The sequence below is a fragment of the Hyperoodon ampullatus genome (genome assembly GCF_949752795.1).
Source record: "Hyperoodon ampullatus genome assembly, chromosome: 6".
NCBI lineage: Eukaryota > Metazoa > Chordata > Mammalia > Artiodactyla > Ziphiidae > Hyperoodon > Hyperoodon ampullatus.
Window position 1 is genome coordinate 51,750,864 of NC_136919.1, and position 16,748 is coordinate 51,767,611.

Consider the following 16,748-nt stretch of genomic DNA (forward strand, 5'->3'; position numbering starts at 1 on the left):
CCAAGATCCCACACGCCGCGGGGCAACTAAGCCTGCGCGCTGCAACTACTGAGCCCATGCGCCTCAACTAGAGAGCCTGCGTGCTGCAAACTACAGAGCCCGTGTGCTGCAACTAAGACCCAATGCCACCAAAAAAAAATAATAATAAATAAATAAATATTTTTAAAAAAGAAATCTTTATTTAAAAAATGACAATAGCTTTTGGTAAGCAATGATACTTTATTATATAATATTTGTGGTTTATAACATTTTTGCTGCTATCCCATTTCTTTTTATGAATTAAGAAGAATGACAACGCATACATAAAATTCTTGGGTGAATTGTCTACTGGAGGAATATCGTATTCCACAAGTCTAAAATTGTAGGAAATCATTCAGTATTGAGTATATTTTCATTTTTGTGTCCTAGGATATTATCTCTTCACTTTTTCTCAATTTATTGATAATTACAGAGTGGAGAGTAACTTCAAAGAATACTGAGCAATTAAACAATCTTTCCTATGGTTTTAAATAAATAATTTGTGCAAAAAAAGAATTTGGAAATGTTTAACGAAGATTTTATTAAATGAAAATGTATGACATTATAGACATATTTCTATTGTTTAATGGTTCTTTGTCTCTTAATTTTAGGAAGCGAAATATCTTTTGCCAACTCTGGAAAAAGAGTTATTCTTGGCAGAGCACAGTGACCTTGAAGAAGGTGGATTAGATCTGACTGTGGCATTAAAACCAGTTAGTTTCTATATATCAGACAAAAAAGAAATGCTTCAGCAGTGTTTCTGTATCATAGGAGAGAAGAAGTTACAGAAGATGCTTCCTGATGTGTTAAAGGTACTTCATTACATACATTATCAGGCTATCCACATATACAGAAATATACAAACACTTTTTTTATAGCAATCATTTTACTTAATGGAAATTATAATCGGATGTTTTCAACTAATATGAGCTACTTCTAAAAGATATAAAGAAGGGATTTTGTAGAACCATAAATGGCTTTGTATATTTAAAAATTTGCCAGGAAGAAATAGGGTACTTTACTATATTTAGGTAAGGAATTTTTTGATCTTCTGGAAATTATTCTATTAAATACAGGCAGTTTAAGTAACTAAGTTAGAGGTATACTGATTCTTTCTGGTGCTTTAAGAAGTAGTGTACTGCTGTGTAACAGTATGCAGTGATAGTTGGTAATAGCCTATATTTCATTAAATTCATAAATGTTTTCATATATTTATCTCTGAAAATTATTCAGGGAAATACATGGTATTCTAATTTTACAGATGTGGAAAAAAAGCCGTGGACAAGTTAAGCCCAACGTCATATATATCTAAGATGTATGGAGCTAGGACTTGAATATTTAAGCCTTTAGAGGTATTACCTAACATAAGTAGGCTGCTGTTAAGAATATATGGGCACCTACTTACTTTTCAGTTTGTTCTGTCATAATAAACATGACTTTATATATCCAAATCAAAACTCTATAAATTATAATGTTCACATGTTAACTGGCAGGTCTTTACATTTCATCCCAGAAAAAAATTTATGTGGCTTTTAATTTGTTTTACTGTAGGATTTTGCTTAGCAGACTTTTTTTTTTTTAAACAGTTGCTGTTTTCTAGTTTACATTGGTGCTGTGTTATGTAAATGCATTTTTAAAAATGTCATTTTCTTTAGAACTGTTCAATAGAAGAAATTAAAAAACTGTGCCAGGAACAGTTAGAGCTCCTGTCTGAAAAAAAAATCTTGAAGATTCTTGAGGGTAAGAATGCGTATTTCTACCTTCTGGTAACTTAGTGGTTAATACTATACTTAGCATAAATCCTGAGGGTATTCTTTTTTTTTTTTTTTTTAACTTGACTGTTACTTTAATTTTATTATTGGGTAATCACTGAGTATTTTTACCTCTGTTTGTACAGAAATATAGTTTACATATCAGAATAGCATCTCAGGAATGGACTTTTTGATGTATGTATGGTTTCTCCAAATCAGTTGTGTACGTAAGAACATTAAGTTTGTGCACAATAAAAAAATGAAATAAAAAATGTTTACCCAAAATACTATAAAAAATTACTTATTGAGAAGGCAAAGCCTTCTCTTAAAATATTTAAAAATTTTCTGCTTTATATTCTTACTGCTTTTAATTATCTGTTGAATACCATTTCTGCTCTAGTAAGACCCAAATGCAGAGTTAGAAGAATTGCCAACATTTCTGTCTGCCTGAAGTAAGACTCTTCTTTGTATATGTTACCTGTAGAATTTTGGATTTTAAAGCTTTTCTTTTTGGACTCTACAAGGATATTAGCATTAGCATTATAAGAGAAGGAACAAAAAAATGGAGAATTTCAATTTCCAGAGATAACATCTTTTTAAAATGTAAAATGGTGATAGATGTATATATGTGTGTATAGTTTGTAAGTATTATATGTATACACCTTCTTGCTTATATATATTTTGTACATTTATAAAATAGATAAAGGGAAGGTAATGACAAATACCTAATAAGGCATTTTAAATATAAGCAATTAAAAATGTCATCTTTCAGCAACTCTCAAGTTTTTTAATCGTCACTTTATACATGACACTTTCTGTATAACGATTAAATCACTCTGACATTTTATGAGCATGCTTTCAATTTTTTTTATGTCATTCATAAGGTGACAATGGTATGGACTCTGATATGGAAGAAGAGGCAGATGATGGCTCTAAGATGGGATCTGATTTAGTTAGTCAGTAAGTTAAAAACTTTCACTTTTATTTCAGAATTTCTTTGTTATCCCTTTGGTGATTTCTTACCTCAAGAATGTGATTGTTTTTCTGTGTTATGTTTATATAAAGTGATTCAACAATGTTGGATTGATTGTTTTACTTGTAATGATTAGTCCTTTTGGTATATATGAGAATGAAGTTAATTGCTTTCAGGATTAAGATGATTTTCTTAAACTACTGCTCAGATATAGGACTGCAACAATGCCAACCTCAAGCAGAATCACATTTCTCATTTGGAATTTGAATATACGTATCACTAGTGATACCCACTATTTATTAAGTATTATACTTACTCTACCAAACATTATGTTAGTAGTTTAGAAGACTTTATCTCTCTGAATATCTTCTACATACCTATTAATGTTTGGTGATAATAGCTTCTTTTCACAGCTGAGATAGTAAGGTGGTTCACTTTATATAGGTACATATAATTTGATTATTGTGATGATGAAAAATACCTGATGTTTTGGGATGCTGACTAATCAAGAAGCAACATGCTAATTTCTTTTTCTAGATTATTCTGCTCTGCCATGGGCTTATCAAACTTTCACCCACTGATTTTATCATCTATTGATGATTTTTGACTAAAATAATTTTTTTTTTGGTAGTTGCCAAAGACTGACTTGTATCTTTGTTTGCAGAGTTGGGCTATAGGCAGTAGCACAAATAAAAACAGGTAACCAGAGGCAGTAGCATAAATAAGTAGCACATATTTAACCTGAAACCTTGAGTATATTTTCATTTCTAATACAATGCTGTTGGGTAAGTATCACTGAAAAAAGATAATTTAATTTCATGTTATAACTGTAGAGGGCATCAAATAATCTACTTATACTGAAGCATTGAAGAAATCATTGTATCTTGGTTGCCTCATAATCAGTAGATTTTTGGTCATCACATACATCTTGCCTAGGAGTGTCACAGGATGATTTATACTTACCCACAGAGTAGAAAATGTACACATTTCTAAAAAGTCTTGCTATTGATTTTCCTTCAAAATACTTAGCTTTAAATTGTCTATGTAATATGCTAATCTAGTTCAGATAGTTTAACCATTTACAAGGCTTGTCACTTTTTAGTACTTTTTAGTTTCTTTTATTTATTTATTTATTCATTCATTTATTTTGGGCTGCATTGGGTCTTTGTTGCTGTGCAGAAGCTTTCTCTAGTTGCAATGAGCAGGGGCTACTCTTCGTTGCAGTGTGTGGGCTTCTCTTTGCAGTGGCTTCTGTTGTTGTGGAGCACGGGCTCTGGGCATGTGGGCTTCAGTAGATGTGGCACGTGGGCTCAGTAGTTGTGGCTCATGGGCTCTAGAGCACAGGCTCAGGCTCAGTAGTTGTGGCATGCAGGCTTAGTTCCGCGGCATGTGGGATCTTCCCGGACCAGGGCTTGAACCTGTGTCCCCTGCATTGTCAGGCGGACTCTTAACCACTGTGCCACCAGGGAAGTCCCCACAAATGTAGTTTTAGGAACTAAAAATAAATTCTGAATTCCTAAACTTAGGAGACAAACTGATAAAGAGGTTAGCTATGATTGGGGGCTACATCATTGTCCTAAGAAATCAAGTTGAATAAATAAATACAGAATAATAAAAACCACACACAAAAAGTATAAATCCTTATGTTTAACTCATGGCTACCTGGAAGACAATTTTATACCTATCCTGAACATACTAGAAATTATAGAAAGGGAAACAAATAGCTAGAAAAGTATTGAAGAAATGATAGAATTAAAATTTTTGATTTAAAGACTTAAGACTGTAAGGGCAAGGATAATGAGAAAACACCTGGTTATGGGCTGAATTATGTCCCTTCAAAATTCATATGTGGAAATCCCTAATCCCTACCACCTCTGAATGTAATCTCATTTGGAGATAAGGTCTTTAAAGAGGTAAATGGGACTTCCCTGGTGGTTTAGTGGTAAAGAATCCACCTTACAATGCAGGGGATGTGGGTTCGATCCCTGGTCAGGGAACTGGGATCCCACATGCCGTGGGGCAGCTAAGCCCATGCACCACAACTACTGAGCTCGCACGCCTCAACTAGAGCCCGTGTGCCTCAGACTACAGAGCCCATGTGCCCTGGAGCCTGTGCACCACAGCTAGAGAAGAGAAAACCCGCACACCACAACTAGAGAGAAGCCCGCGCACTGCAACGAAGAGCCCAAGTGCCGCAACTAAGACCTGAAGCAGCCAAAAATAAAAATAAAATAAATAAGCAAAACAAATAAATAATAAATAATATTTAATATATAATAAATAAATAACAAATTTATTATATATTTTATATATTAAATAATAATAAATAAACAAATAAATAATAAATAAATCTTTTTTAAAAATACGGTGATTAAGTTAATCCAATCTGATTGGTGTCCTTATAAGAAAAGAAAATTTGAGTACACTGAAAGACTCCAGGGCTGGGCACACACAGAGAAGAGCCATGTGAAGACACAGCCAGAAGGCAGCCATCTGCAAGCCTCAGAAGAAACCAAACCTGCAGACACTTTGATCTTTGACTTCTACCTTGTGGAACTGTGAGAAACACATTTTTGTCATTTAAGCCAGCCAGCCTTTGGTATTTTGTTATGGCAGCTTTAACAAACAAATACAAACTTACATGTATGTGTGTGTGTATGAATTTCCCAGTGAAAAATTTTTCCCCAAACTTTTTATTTTGGAAAACTTCAAACTTATATAAAAGTTGAAAGAATGATGTAATGAACATCCATATACCCTCTACCTAGATTCAGCAACATTAACATCTTGCCATTTTTGCTTTTGCTCTCTCCTTATATTTATCCTTTTTCCCCAAGAGCCATTTGTATTAGGTTGCTAGAGCTGCCATAGCAGAATACCACAGACTGCCTGGCTTAAACAACAGAAATTTATTTTCTCACAGTTCTGGAGGCTAAAAGTGCAGATCAGTGTACTGGCAGGGTTGTTTTCTCTGAGGCCTCTCTCCTTGGCTTGCAGATGGCCACCCTCTTGCTGCCTTTTCACTTGGTTGTCTTTCTCTGTGTGTGTCCCCCTGGTGTCTCTCCCTGTGTCTTAATCTCCCCTTATAAGGACACTAGTCAGATTGGATTAGCACCTACCATATGGCCTTATTTTAAGTTAATTAGCTTTATAAAGGCCCTATCTCCAAAACAGTCAACATTCTTAGGCACTGGGGTTAGGGTTTCACATATGAATTCTTTGTGGGGAAACAGTTCATCTCATAACCTATTAAAAAATAAGTTACAGATGTCATAACATTTCATGCTTAAACAATTCAGTATGCACTTCCTAAAAATAAGGAGAGTCTTACAGCCACAATGCCATCATCACTTTTCAGAAATAAACAGTAATTCAAATAATATCATCTAATATGTTGCCCATATAAAATTCCCCCAATTACTAAAACAAATTTATAGTTTATTTTAATTAATTAACTGATTGATTCTGATCCAGGATCCAGTTGGAATTCATGTGTTCTGTTTGATTGTTAGTATTTCAAAGCTAAATTTAAAGAGAAGATTTAGATATGAGAGAGAAAAGCTTAATGACTAGCCCAGGAGCTTAGTTCACATCTTAAAGGAATTTAAAAAATAACAAAATAAACCAAAAGAAAGTTAGAAAAATGAAACAACAAAGGTAAACATTAAACCTAAGAAACAGAAAACAAAAGGATAATTAAATTTATTAACTTGATTTTTGTAAAGACAAGAAAATAAGATAAACTCTTCTTTGGTCTGATTAAGGAAATAAGTAGAGAACAATTAAAATTGAGATTAGTGAGAAAGGAGGAGACAGAATCATAGGCATGTATGAGTTTAAAAGAATAATGAGACTCCACATGCAGCATTGTATAAACAAACTTGAAGCGAGCAAATGTATGGTATTCTATCAAAATACAAATTAACCAAATTAACTTCTCCCAAAAGTGGAAAACTTGGAGATTAACAAAGAAGAAATTAGAAAGGTGAATAGAGATCTGTTGAAAAAGACAAGGTGAATTCACAACTGAATTATTATTTACATGAGTTGATACATGTAATGTGTTTACAGCTAATAAAACATTCAATAATGCATGCCATCTGTTACTATTTTCAAACAGATTACACCTGTGTTATTTAAATTAGTCCAAGCTCTAGAAAAAGATGAAAAGATCTTCAGTTTATTTTATGATTTCTGCATAGCTTTAATATCCCAAATTTCATAAATAGTGCCAAAAAAGTGTGCGGGGGATTATAGGCCTTCTCACTTGTGAATATAGATGTAAAAATTGTAAGTACAACATTAGCATATCGAATCCAGCAGTGTATCAGTGGGTAATTATGCTACTGACCAAGTAGGATTTACTCTCGGAATTTACAGGAGACTTAATTAGAAGTCTATTAGCATAAGTCATTTCAACAAATTAAAGGAGAAAAATTACATGGTCAGATAAGTAGATGCTAAAAAGGCCTTTGCTAATATTCAGCAGTCATTTCTAATATAAGCTGTAGGTAAAAAAGATATAGTAGAAAACTATTCAGATATGATAATGACCATTTGACCAAGCTTAACTACCCACTTGGTGAATTAAAATGACGACTCAGGCAGGAACATTCATTTTCAGTGTTTCTTGGAGGTTCTAGCAAATGCATTTAGACCAAAAAAAACCCAAAACAAAACACCCCCCCCCCACGCATGCAACATTGGTGGTAGGGAGTAATTAACTGGTCAAAGGCAGCTAAAAGAGATGGGATGATGGAAGCAGAGATTGGAGTGATGTACTTTGAAGATGGAAAAAGGAGCCACAAGCTAAGGAATGCAGGTGATCTTTCAGAAGCTGGAAAAGACAAGCAAATGGATTCTCCAGAAGAAATGTAGCACTACCTACACCTTGATTCTAGTGTCGTAAGACTAATTTGGGATTTCTGACCTCCAGAACTGTAAGTTAATAAATTCACATTGTTTTAAGCCACTAAATTTGTGGTGATTTTTGTTACAGTGGCAGTCGAAAACTATGCAAGGTACTGGATTAAAACCTAGACATAAGCCAGAGTTTTAGATTGTTGCCTATAACCACAGAGATGTTTTGCTCAATTTAAATATTAAAAAAATTTTCAAATAGTTCCAACATTTAAAAATCAAGTGATAACACACCAAAGTTTGGATATCTGAGTTGCTTGAAAATCAGATCAAGCAACCTTTCCTGAGAGGGCAAAAAAAATTTGGAGCTGAGTGTAGGTACTCTCTTTTTGAGTGGCATATATATGTTTCACTTTGCCACATAGTACTTCATTTGCCTATATGCTTAATGTACAGAATGTCTAGAAAATGAAACTCTGATACAAGGAAAAATACATAAAGGCCAAAGGTTTGCCTTGGAACCAGTTCTGTCAGTTTGTCAGTGTCTTATCAACTGAGACATACACCTTTACCTTTTTATCCCAATTTTGATGAACAAAAAGAATTTTAAATAGGTCTAGATAAAGCAGTCTATGGTATTAAAGTCATGTGAAAATTTTGATATTTTCTTTTAACGGCAACCTGTGTGCTTTTATTGTGGTGTTTATGAGAAAGGACATAACATTAATAGCTTCTTAGAATTATCTAAGAAGCTGTAAAGTGACAACTTTCAGTATGAGGTATATGTATGCGTATGTGTATGTATATGGTATTTAATATGCCCTATGTAAATTAATTTTCTCATAAACCATTAAAAGTTTGAAAATACAGAAGTACACACAAATGTTTATGCACAAGGGAAAAAAATCTAAATTTATATTTTCAGTTTTACATGATCTCCTCACATTGTTAGCTTTATATTTTTAAGTTATATTTATCTTTTAAGGTCAGCTTTCAAATACATGTTTTTTCCCCCAAGCTCTCTTGATCTCTACTGCTTTTTAAAATTTTGATTGCTTACTCATACTTACTTTACAATAGTTCTTTTTACTACCCAAAGGAAAAACAAAGTAGTAGTTATAAGAAATTTTTGACAGTGTACTACTTTGAAACTTGAAATTAGTGAGTGTTAATTTATAACAATTTTAATAGGAATGAGATGCAGGAACTATGAAGATAGAACATTCGTAGTTTCTAAATACCTTCATTTTTAAAAAGGTGAGGGATGGGATTGTCACTTTAGTTCACCTTAGGTAAGTAAATGAGCAACTTTGTATTGTACTGAGATAGTCTAAAAATTTTAGCATTTATAATTTTGCAGTGTTTTAAAACTTAGATATTGTGACAAGATTTGCACATGTTACAGATTACAAGTTGCTTAACAAGAACAACAATTTTAAGTAAATAAGGTAATATGCCTGGAATCAGAGTGCTCTCTTCATTTGGAAAAGAAGCTTTATTATAGCTAAAGTAGCACTAAAAATGAGAACAGGTATTAGCTTGGCCTATAATGTGAGATGATTGCACCCTAAGAATATGTTTGTAATGAAATTTAAGCCTTGAATAGTGCAATAAAGTAATCAGGATTGAGGTTTTAAATAAAAAGAATAAAAATACAAACACTTTAGGGAAATCTTAACAATGTTTTAGAATTGATTTAATAAATACCTTTATGAATTCTAAATTAATGTGCTTTTAGTGAATGATATTGAGGGAGATGTCAGTGGAAATGAAGTTCTATTTCTCTATGGATAATAAGCAGTGATGAGATAATATCCCAGTTCTAGAAGGCAAAGTAATTTAAACATCGAGATTCTCAAACTAAGATATACTGCAAAGTAGGTTCTATAGGAGTGTTCTGGAACTATTGATCCTAGTCACTGCTCCTTAGAGGATGAGCATGTTCAAATTAGTTATTATCAAATTCCAGTTTTGGGTGATTAACTTTCTGAAAAAGTAAGATACTCCTGAATAGGCCTTAGAGCTCTTAGGTAATACATATAATTTGAACAACAACCCTAATAGTGATATGTGGCAGAACTCTGATGCCGTTTGTTAGTTGAATAAAAAGCGTTAGTTTTTCTTTTGTTTTTAGTAAGGGAGAAGCATTCATGTCCTTTTTGATGAGTTATAGCTGTCTTGTGGGTTCAGCTCAGTTGGCATCAGAGTACTGAGTCTGATTTGTTCCAATTCAAGCAACGCACTCCTTGGATCATGTATGTATAAGTAACTTTCAAAGGGGCAATAGTACTCAGCCAAATGCTGAACTCTCAGTAAGTGTCAATAAAACTAAACTTGTTGGGAATAAAAGAATCCATCATAAACTGCTATTATTAAGCTTCAAAGGAATAAAGCATTTGAGTAAAATTTACAGTGCTCCAGAGCATTGAATTAATGGGCAGCATAAATCTACAGTACATAATTAAGTAAGCATTTTTATCAATAGATACAAAAATAGGCCTCAGGTAGACCCTAGACCCGGGCTTATTAGGAATAATACCTTCACAAATTGACCTGTGATTCATCTAACTCACATAACCCACTCTGGAATGTATGAGGTGGTTTTGTAACAGTTATTTGTTTGTTTTAACTCTATTATGAAAAATTTCAGTGTACGATGAACCCTTGAATACCTATCACCCACTATGTTTCTTCCCATATTATTTTAACCCCTCCTTTCAACTTGATAACTTTGAAGCAGATCTTGACCCAGTTCTTTTTAAATATTTAGCAGATAGGCTCCTCTCTAGAGTCTTTAGAACATTCCTTGGAATGGGAGGGCCTGAGCTTCTCAGAGGTCTTAGATAGGCTCTTCATTTGAATTGCAACTGTGTTTTCCATTGGGGAATTTTGAGGGTCTTGGGAAGGATTTTCTGGTTTTGTAACTGTCTACACACACACAAAATCTTTCTTTGTGTTACAGAAAGCTGATTTTTAAACTGTATCTGTTGTTGTTTTCCCATCAGTCGTTTTAATGCCTCATCTTGCTGCTCAAGCACTAGATTAGATGTAAGCAGGTAGTTTTCCTTTTCTCTGCTCTTCCCGTTTCACTTTTTTTAAAAAATTTAAGATTTTCTTAATCACTTATCTGATTCTTTGTATTAACTGTCTTTTCCATTTCACTTGAAAAATAAATTCACTGATGTTAAGTGCACTAAACTGGTTGTTAATGATTATTCTTTAATTCGCTGGTGCACTTCTCCCACCATTTGAAGTTTTTGCTTACCAAGAGTCACTTGTATTTGTTTCCAGTGCAGTTACTGTAGTATTACAATATAGTTATATGCAAAAACAGGTGAAATATCAGTATAAAAAGATTATTTGATCACACTGAATGCTTTGGAAAAACTCAAACTGCAGTTGATTTTAGCTGTGGGATAACAATGGTAAAAGTTTGGGCAGCACTGTATAAATAAAAAGGGTTATTTTTTTCTGCACTCACATTTTTGTGCTTTAATAAGCCAAAAGTAGAGATGCAGTCAATGGCTTATATGAGTAGGATGAGCCTGAACTCTTTTCCATGGGTTCATATCAAAGATAAGGCTTCATATCCAAAGACTGATGAATGGAGATACATTTCTGTTTTATGTTAACCTAAAAAGCTTAAATTATATATGTAACTTTTTTCTTTTTTAACATCTTTATTGGAGTATAATTGCTTTACAATGGTGTGTTAGTTTCTGCTTTATAACAAACTGAATCAGTTATACATATACATATATCACCATATCTCTTCCCTCTTGCGACTCCCTCCCTCCCACCCTCCCTATCCCACCCTTCTAGATGGTCACAAAGCACCAAGCTAATCTCCCTGAGCTAATCTCCCTGTGCTATGCGACTGCTTCCCACTAGCTATCTATTTTACATTTGGCAGTGTATATATGTCCATGCCACTCTCTCACTGTCACAGCTTACCATTCCCCCTCCCCATATCCTCAAGTCCATTCTGTAGTAGGTCTGTGTCTTTATTCCCATCTTGCCCCTAGGTTCTTCATGACCATTTTTTTCCCATGAGATTCCTTATATATGTGTTAGCATATGGTATTTGTTTTTTTCTTTCTGACTTACTTCACTTTGCATGACAGACTCTAGGTCCATCCACCTCATTACAAATAACTCAATTTCGTTTCTTTTTATGGCTGAGTAATATTCCAGTGTATATATGCGCCACATCTTCTTTATCCATTCATCTGTTGATGACACTTAGGTTGCTTCCATGTCCTGGCTATTGTAAATAGAGCTGCAGTGAACATTTAGGTACATGACTCTTTTTGAATTAGGGTTTTCTCAGGGTATATGCCCAGTAGTGGGATTGCTGGGTCGTATAGAAGTTCTATTTGTAGTTTTTTACGGAACCTCCATACTGTTCTCCATAGTGGCTGTATCAATTTACATTCCCACCAACAGTGCAAGAGGGTTCTCTTTTCTCCACACCCTCTCGAGCACTTATTGTTTGCAGATTTTTTGATGATGGCCTTTCTGACCGGTGTGAGATGATATCTCATTGTAGTTTTGATTTGCATTTCTCTAATGATTAATGATGTTGAGCATTCTTTCATGTGTTTGTTGGCAATCTGTTATCTTCTTTGGAGAAATGTCTATTTAGGTCTTCTGGCCATTTTTGGATTGGGTTGTTTGTTTTTTTGATATTGAGCTGCATGAGCTGCTTGTAAATTTTGGAGATTAATCCTTGTCAGGTACTTCATTTGCAAATATTTTCTCCCATTTTGAGGGTTGTCTTTTCGTCTTGTTTACGGTTTCCTTTGCTGTGCAAAAGCTTTGAAGTTTCATTAGGTCCCATTTATTTATTTTTGTTTTAATTTCCATTTCTCTAGGAGGTGGGTCCAAAAGGATCTTGCTGTGATTTATGTCATAGAGTGTTCTGTCTATGTTTTCCTCTAGGACTTTGATAGTGTCTGGCCTTACATTTAGGTCTTTAATCCATTTTGAGTTTATTTTTGTGTTAGGGAGTGTTCTAATTCATACTTTTACATGTAGCTGTCCAGTTTTCCCAGCACCACTTACTGAAGAGGCTTTCTTTTCTCCACTGTATATTCTTGCCTCCTTTATCAAACATAAGGTGACCGTATGTGCGTGGGTTTATCTCTGGGCTTTCTATCCTGTTCCATTGATCTATATTTCTGTTTTTGTGCCAGTACCATACTGTCTTGATTACTGTAGCTTTGTAGAATAGTCTGAAGTCAGGGAGCCTGATTCCTCCAGCTCCGTTTTTCTTTCTCAAGATTGCTTTGGCTATTCGAGGTCTATTGTGTTTCCATACGAATTGTGAAATTTTTTATTCTAGTTCTGTAAAAAATGCCAGTGGTAGTTGGATAGGGATTGCATTGAATCTGTAGATTGCTTTGGGTAGTAGGGTCATTTTCACAATGTTGATTCTTCCAATCCAACAACATGGTATATCTCTCCATCTATTTGTATCATCTTTAATTTCTTTCATCAGTGTCTTATAATCTTCTGCATACAGGTCTTTTGACTCCTTAGGTAGGTTTATTCCTAGATATTTTATTCTTTTTGTTGCAGTGGTAAATGGGAGTTTTTTCTTAATTTCGCTTTCAGATTTTTCATCATTAGTGTATAGGAATGCTAGAGATTTCTGTGCATTAATTTTGTATCCTGCAACTTTGCCAAATTCATTGATTAGCTCTAATAGTTTTCTGGGCGCATCTTTAGGATTCTCTCTATATAGTATCATGTCACCTGCAAACAGTGACAGTTTTACTTCTTCTTTTACGATTTGGGTTCCTTTTATTTCTTTTTCTTCTCTGATTGCTGTGGCTAAAACTTCCAAAACTATGTTGAATAATAGTGGTGAGGGCTTCCCTGGTGGCACAGTGGTCGAGAGTCCGCCTGCCGATGCAGGGGACATGGGTTCGTGCCCCGGTCCGGGAAGATCCCACATGCCGCAGAGTGGCTAGGCCCGTGAGCCATGGCCGCTGAGTCTACGTGTCCGGAGCCTGCGCTCTGCAACAAGGGAGGCCACGGCAGTGAGAGGCCCGCGTACCACAAAAAAAAAAAAAAAAAAAAATAGAGAGGGAACCTCGTCTTGTTCCTGATCTTAGTGGAAATGGTTTCAGTTTTTCACCATTCAGGACAATGTTGGCTGTGGGTTTGTCATATATGGCCTTTATTATGTTGAGGAAAGTTCCCTCCATGCCTACTTTCTGGAAGGTTTTTATCATAAATGGGTGTTGAATTTTGTCAAAAGCTTTCTCTGCATCTGTTGAGAAGATCATGTGGTTTTTCTCCTTCAATTTGTTAATATGGTGTATCACATTGATTGATTTGCATATATTGAAGAATCCTTGCATTCATGGGATAAAGCCCACTTGATCATGGTGTATGATCCTTTTAATGTGCTGTTGGATTCTGTTTGCTAGTATTTTGTTGAGGATTTTTGCATCTATGTTCATCAGTGATATTGGCCTGTAGTTTTCTTTCTTTGTGACATCTTTCTCTGGTTTTGTTATCAGAGTGATGGTGGCCTCGTAGAATGAGTTTGGGAGTGCTCCTCCCCCTGCTATATATTGGAGGAGTTTGAGAAGGATAGGTGTTAGCTCTTCTCTAAATGTTTGATAGAATTCGCCTGTGAAGCCATCTGGTCCTGGGCCTTTGTTTGTTGGTAGATTTTTAATCACACTTTGAATTTCAGTGCTTGTGATTGGTCTGTTCGTATTTTCTGTTTCTTCCTGGTTCAGTCTCAGTAGGTTGTGCATTTCTAAGAATTTGTCCATTTCTTCCAGGTTGTCCATTTTATTGGCATAGAGTTGCTTGTAGTAATCTCTCATGATCTTTTGTATTTCTGCAGTGTAAGTTGTTACTTCTACTTTTTCATTTCTAAGTCTATTGATTTGAGTCTTCTCCCATTTTTTCTTGATGAGTCTGCCTAATGGTTTGTCAATTTTGTTTATCTCCTCAAAAAACCAGCTTTTAGTTTTACTGATCTTTGCTATCATTTCCTTCATTTCTTTTTCGTTTATTTCTGACCTGATCTTTATGATTTCTTTCCTTCTGCTAACTTTGGGGGTTTTTTGTTCTTCTTTCTCTAATTGCTTTAGGTGTAAGGTTAGGTTGTTTATTTGAGATGTTTCTTGTTTCTTAAGGTAGTATTGTATTGCTGTAAACTTCCCTCTTAAAACTGCTTTTGCTGCATCCCATACGTTTTGTGTCGTCGTGTTTTCATTGTCATTTGTTTCTAGATATTTTTTATTTCCTCTTTGATTTCATCAGTGATCTCTTGGTTATTAAGTAGTGTATTGTTTAGACCTTATGTGTTTGTATTTTTTACAGATCTTTTCCTGTAATTGATATCTAGTCTCATAACATTGTGGTCGGAAAAAATACTTGATATGATTTCAATTTTCTTAATTTTACAAAGCCTTGATTTGTGACCCAAGATATGGTCTATCCTGGAGAATGTTCCATGAGCACTTGAGAAGAATGTGTATTCTGTTGTTTTTGGATGGCATGTCCTATAAATATCAATTAAGTCCATCTTGTTTAATGTATCATTTAAAGCTTGTGATTCCTTATTTATTTTCATTTTGGATGATCTGTCCATTGGTGAAAGTGGGGTGTTAAAGTCCCCTACTATGATTGTGTTACTGTCGATTTCCCCTTTTATGGCTGTTAGTATTTGCCTTATGTATTGAGGTGCTCCTATGTTTGGTGCATAAATATTTATAATTGTTGTATCTTCTTCTTGGATCGATTCCTTGATCATTTTGTAGTGTCCTTCTTTGTCTCTTGTAGTAGTCTTTATTTTAAAGTCTATTTTGTCTGATGTGAGAATTGCTACTCCAGCTTTCTTTTGATTTCCATTTTCATGAAATATCTTTTTCCATCCCCTCACTTTCAGTCTGTGTGTGTCCCTAGGTCTGAAGTGGGTCTCTTGTAGACAGCATATATACTGGTCTTATTTTTGTATCCATTCAGTCAGTCTGTGTCTTTTGGTTGGAGCATTTAATCCATTTACATTTAAGGTAATTATCGATATGTATGTTCCTATGACCATTTTCTTAATTGTTTTTGGTTTGTTATTGTAGGCCTTTTCCTTCTCTTGTGTTTCCTGCGTAGAGAGGGTCCTTTAGCATTTGTTTTCAAGGTGGTTTGGTGGTGCTGAATTCTCTTAGCTGTTGCTTGTCTGTAAAGATTTTAATTTCTCCATCAAATCTGAATGAGATCCTTGCTGGGTAGAGTAATCTTGGTTGTAGGTTTTTCCCTTTCATCACTTTAAATATGTCCTGCCACTCCCTTCTGGCTTGCAGAGTTTCTGCTGAAAGATCAGCTGTTAACCTTATGGGGAATCCCTTGTGTGTTATTTGTTGCTTTTCCCTTGCTGCTTTTAATATTTTTCTTTGTATTTAATTTTTGATAGTTTGATTAATATGTGTCTTGCCGTGTTTCTCCTTGGATTTATCCTGTATGGGACTCTCAGTGCTTCCTGGCCTTGAGTAAGTACTTCCTTTCCCATATTAGGGAAGTTTTCAACTATAATTTCTTCAAATATTTTCTCAGTCCCTTTCTTTTTCTCTTCTTCTACTGGGACCCGTATAAGTCGCATGTTGGTGCATTTAATATTGTCCCAGAGGTCTGTGAGACTGTGCTCAATTCTTTTTATTCTTTTTTCTTTATTCTGCTCTGCACTAGTTATTTCCACTGTTTTATCTTCCAGGTCACGTATCCGTTTTTCTGCCTCAGTTATTCTGCTATAGATCCCTTCTAGAGAATTTTTAATTTCATTTATTGTGTTGGTCATCATTGTTTGTTTGCTCTTTAGTTCTTCTAGGTCCTTGTTAAACTTTTCTTGTATTTTCTCTATTCTATATCCAAAATTTTGGATCATCTTTACTATCATTATTCTCGATTCTTTTTCAGGTATACTGCCTATTTCCTCTTCATTTGTTAGGTCTGGTGGGTTTTTACCTTGCTCCTTCATCTGCTGTGTGTTTTTCTGTCTTTTCATTTTGCTTAAGTTACTGTGTTTGGGGTCTCCTTTTTGCAGGCTGCAGGTTTGTAGTTCCCATTGCTTTTGGTGTCTGTCCCCGGTGGCTAAGGTTGGTTCAGTGGGTTGTGTAGGCTTCCTGGTG

General features: G+C 34.8%; 1 protein-coding gene across 4 annotated transcripts in view; it reads left to right on the forward strand.

Annotated features, from left to right (window-relative positions):
• Positions 1-16,748, forward strand: part of CAAP1 (caspase activity and apoptosis inhibitor 1) — a gene marked incomplete at both ends in the record, with an annotated part of 48,492 nt that overhangs the window by 4,157 nt on the left and 27,587 nt on the right. For 2 of the 4 annotated variants that reach the window (XM_079705932.1, XM_079705933.1), the window contains 3 exons: positions 630-830; positions 1,674-1,758; positions 2,654-2,729. In XM_079705932.1, the coding sequence (XP_079562058.1) occupies positions 630-830; positions 1,674-1,758; positions 2,654-2,729 (362 nt within the window). The remainder of the gene's footprint in view (positions 1-629; positions 831-1,673; positions 1,759-2,653; positions 2,730-16,748) is intronic. The other 2 variants (XM_079705934.1, XM_079705935.1) reach the window with 2 other exon arrangements.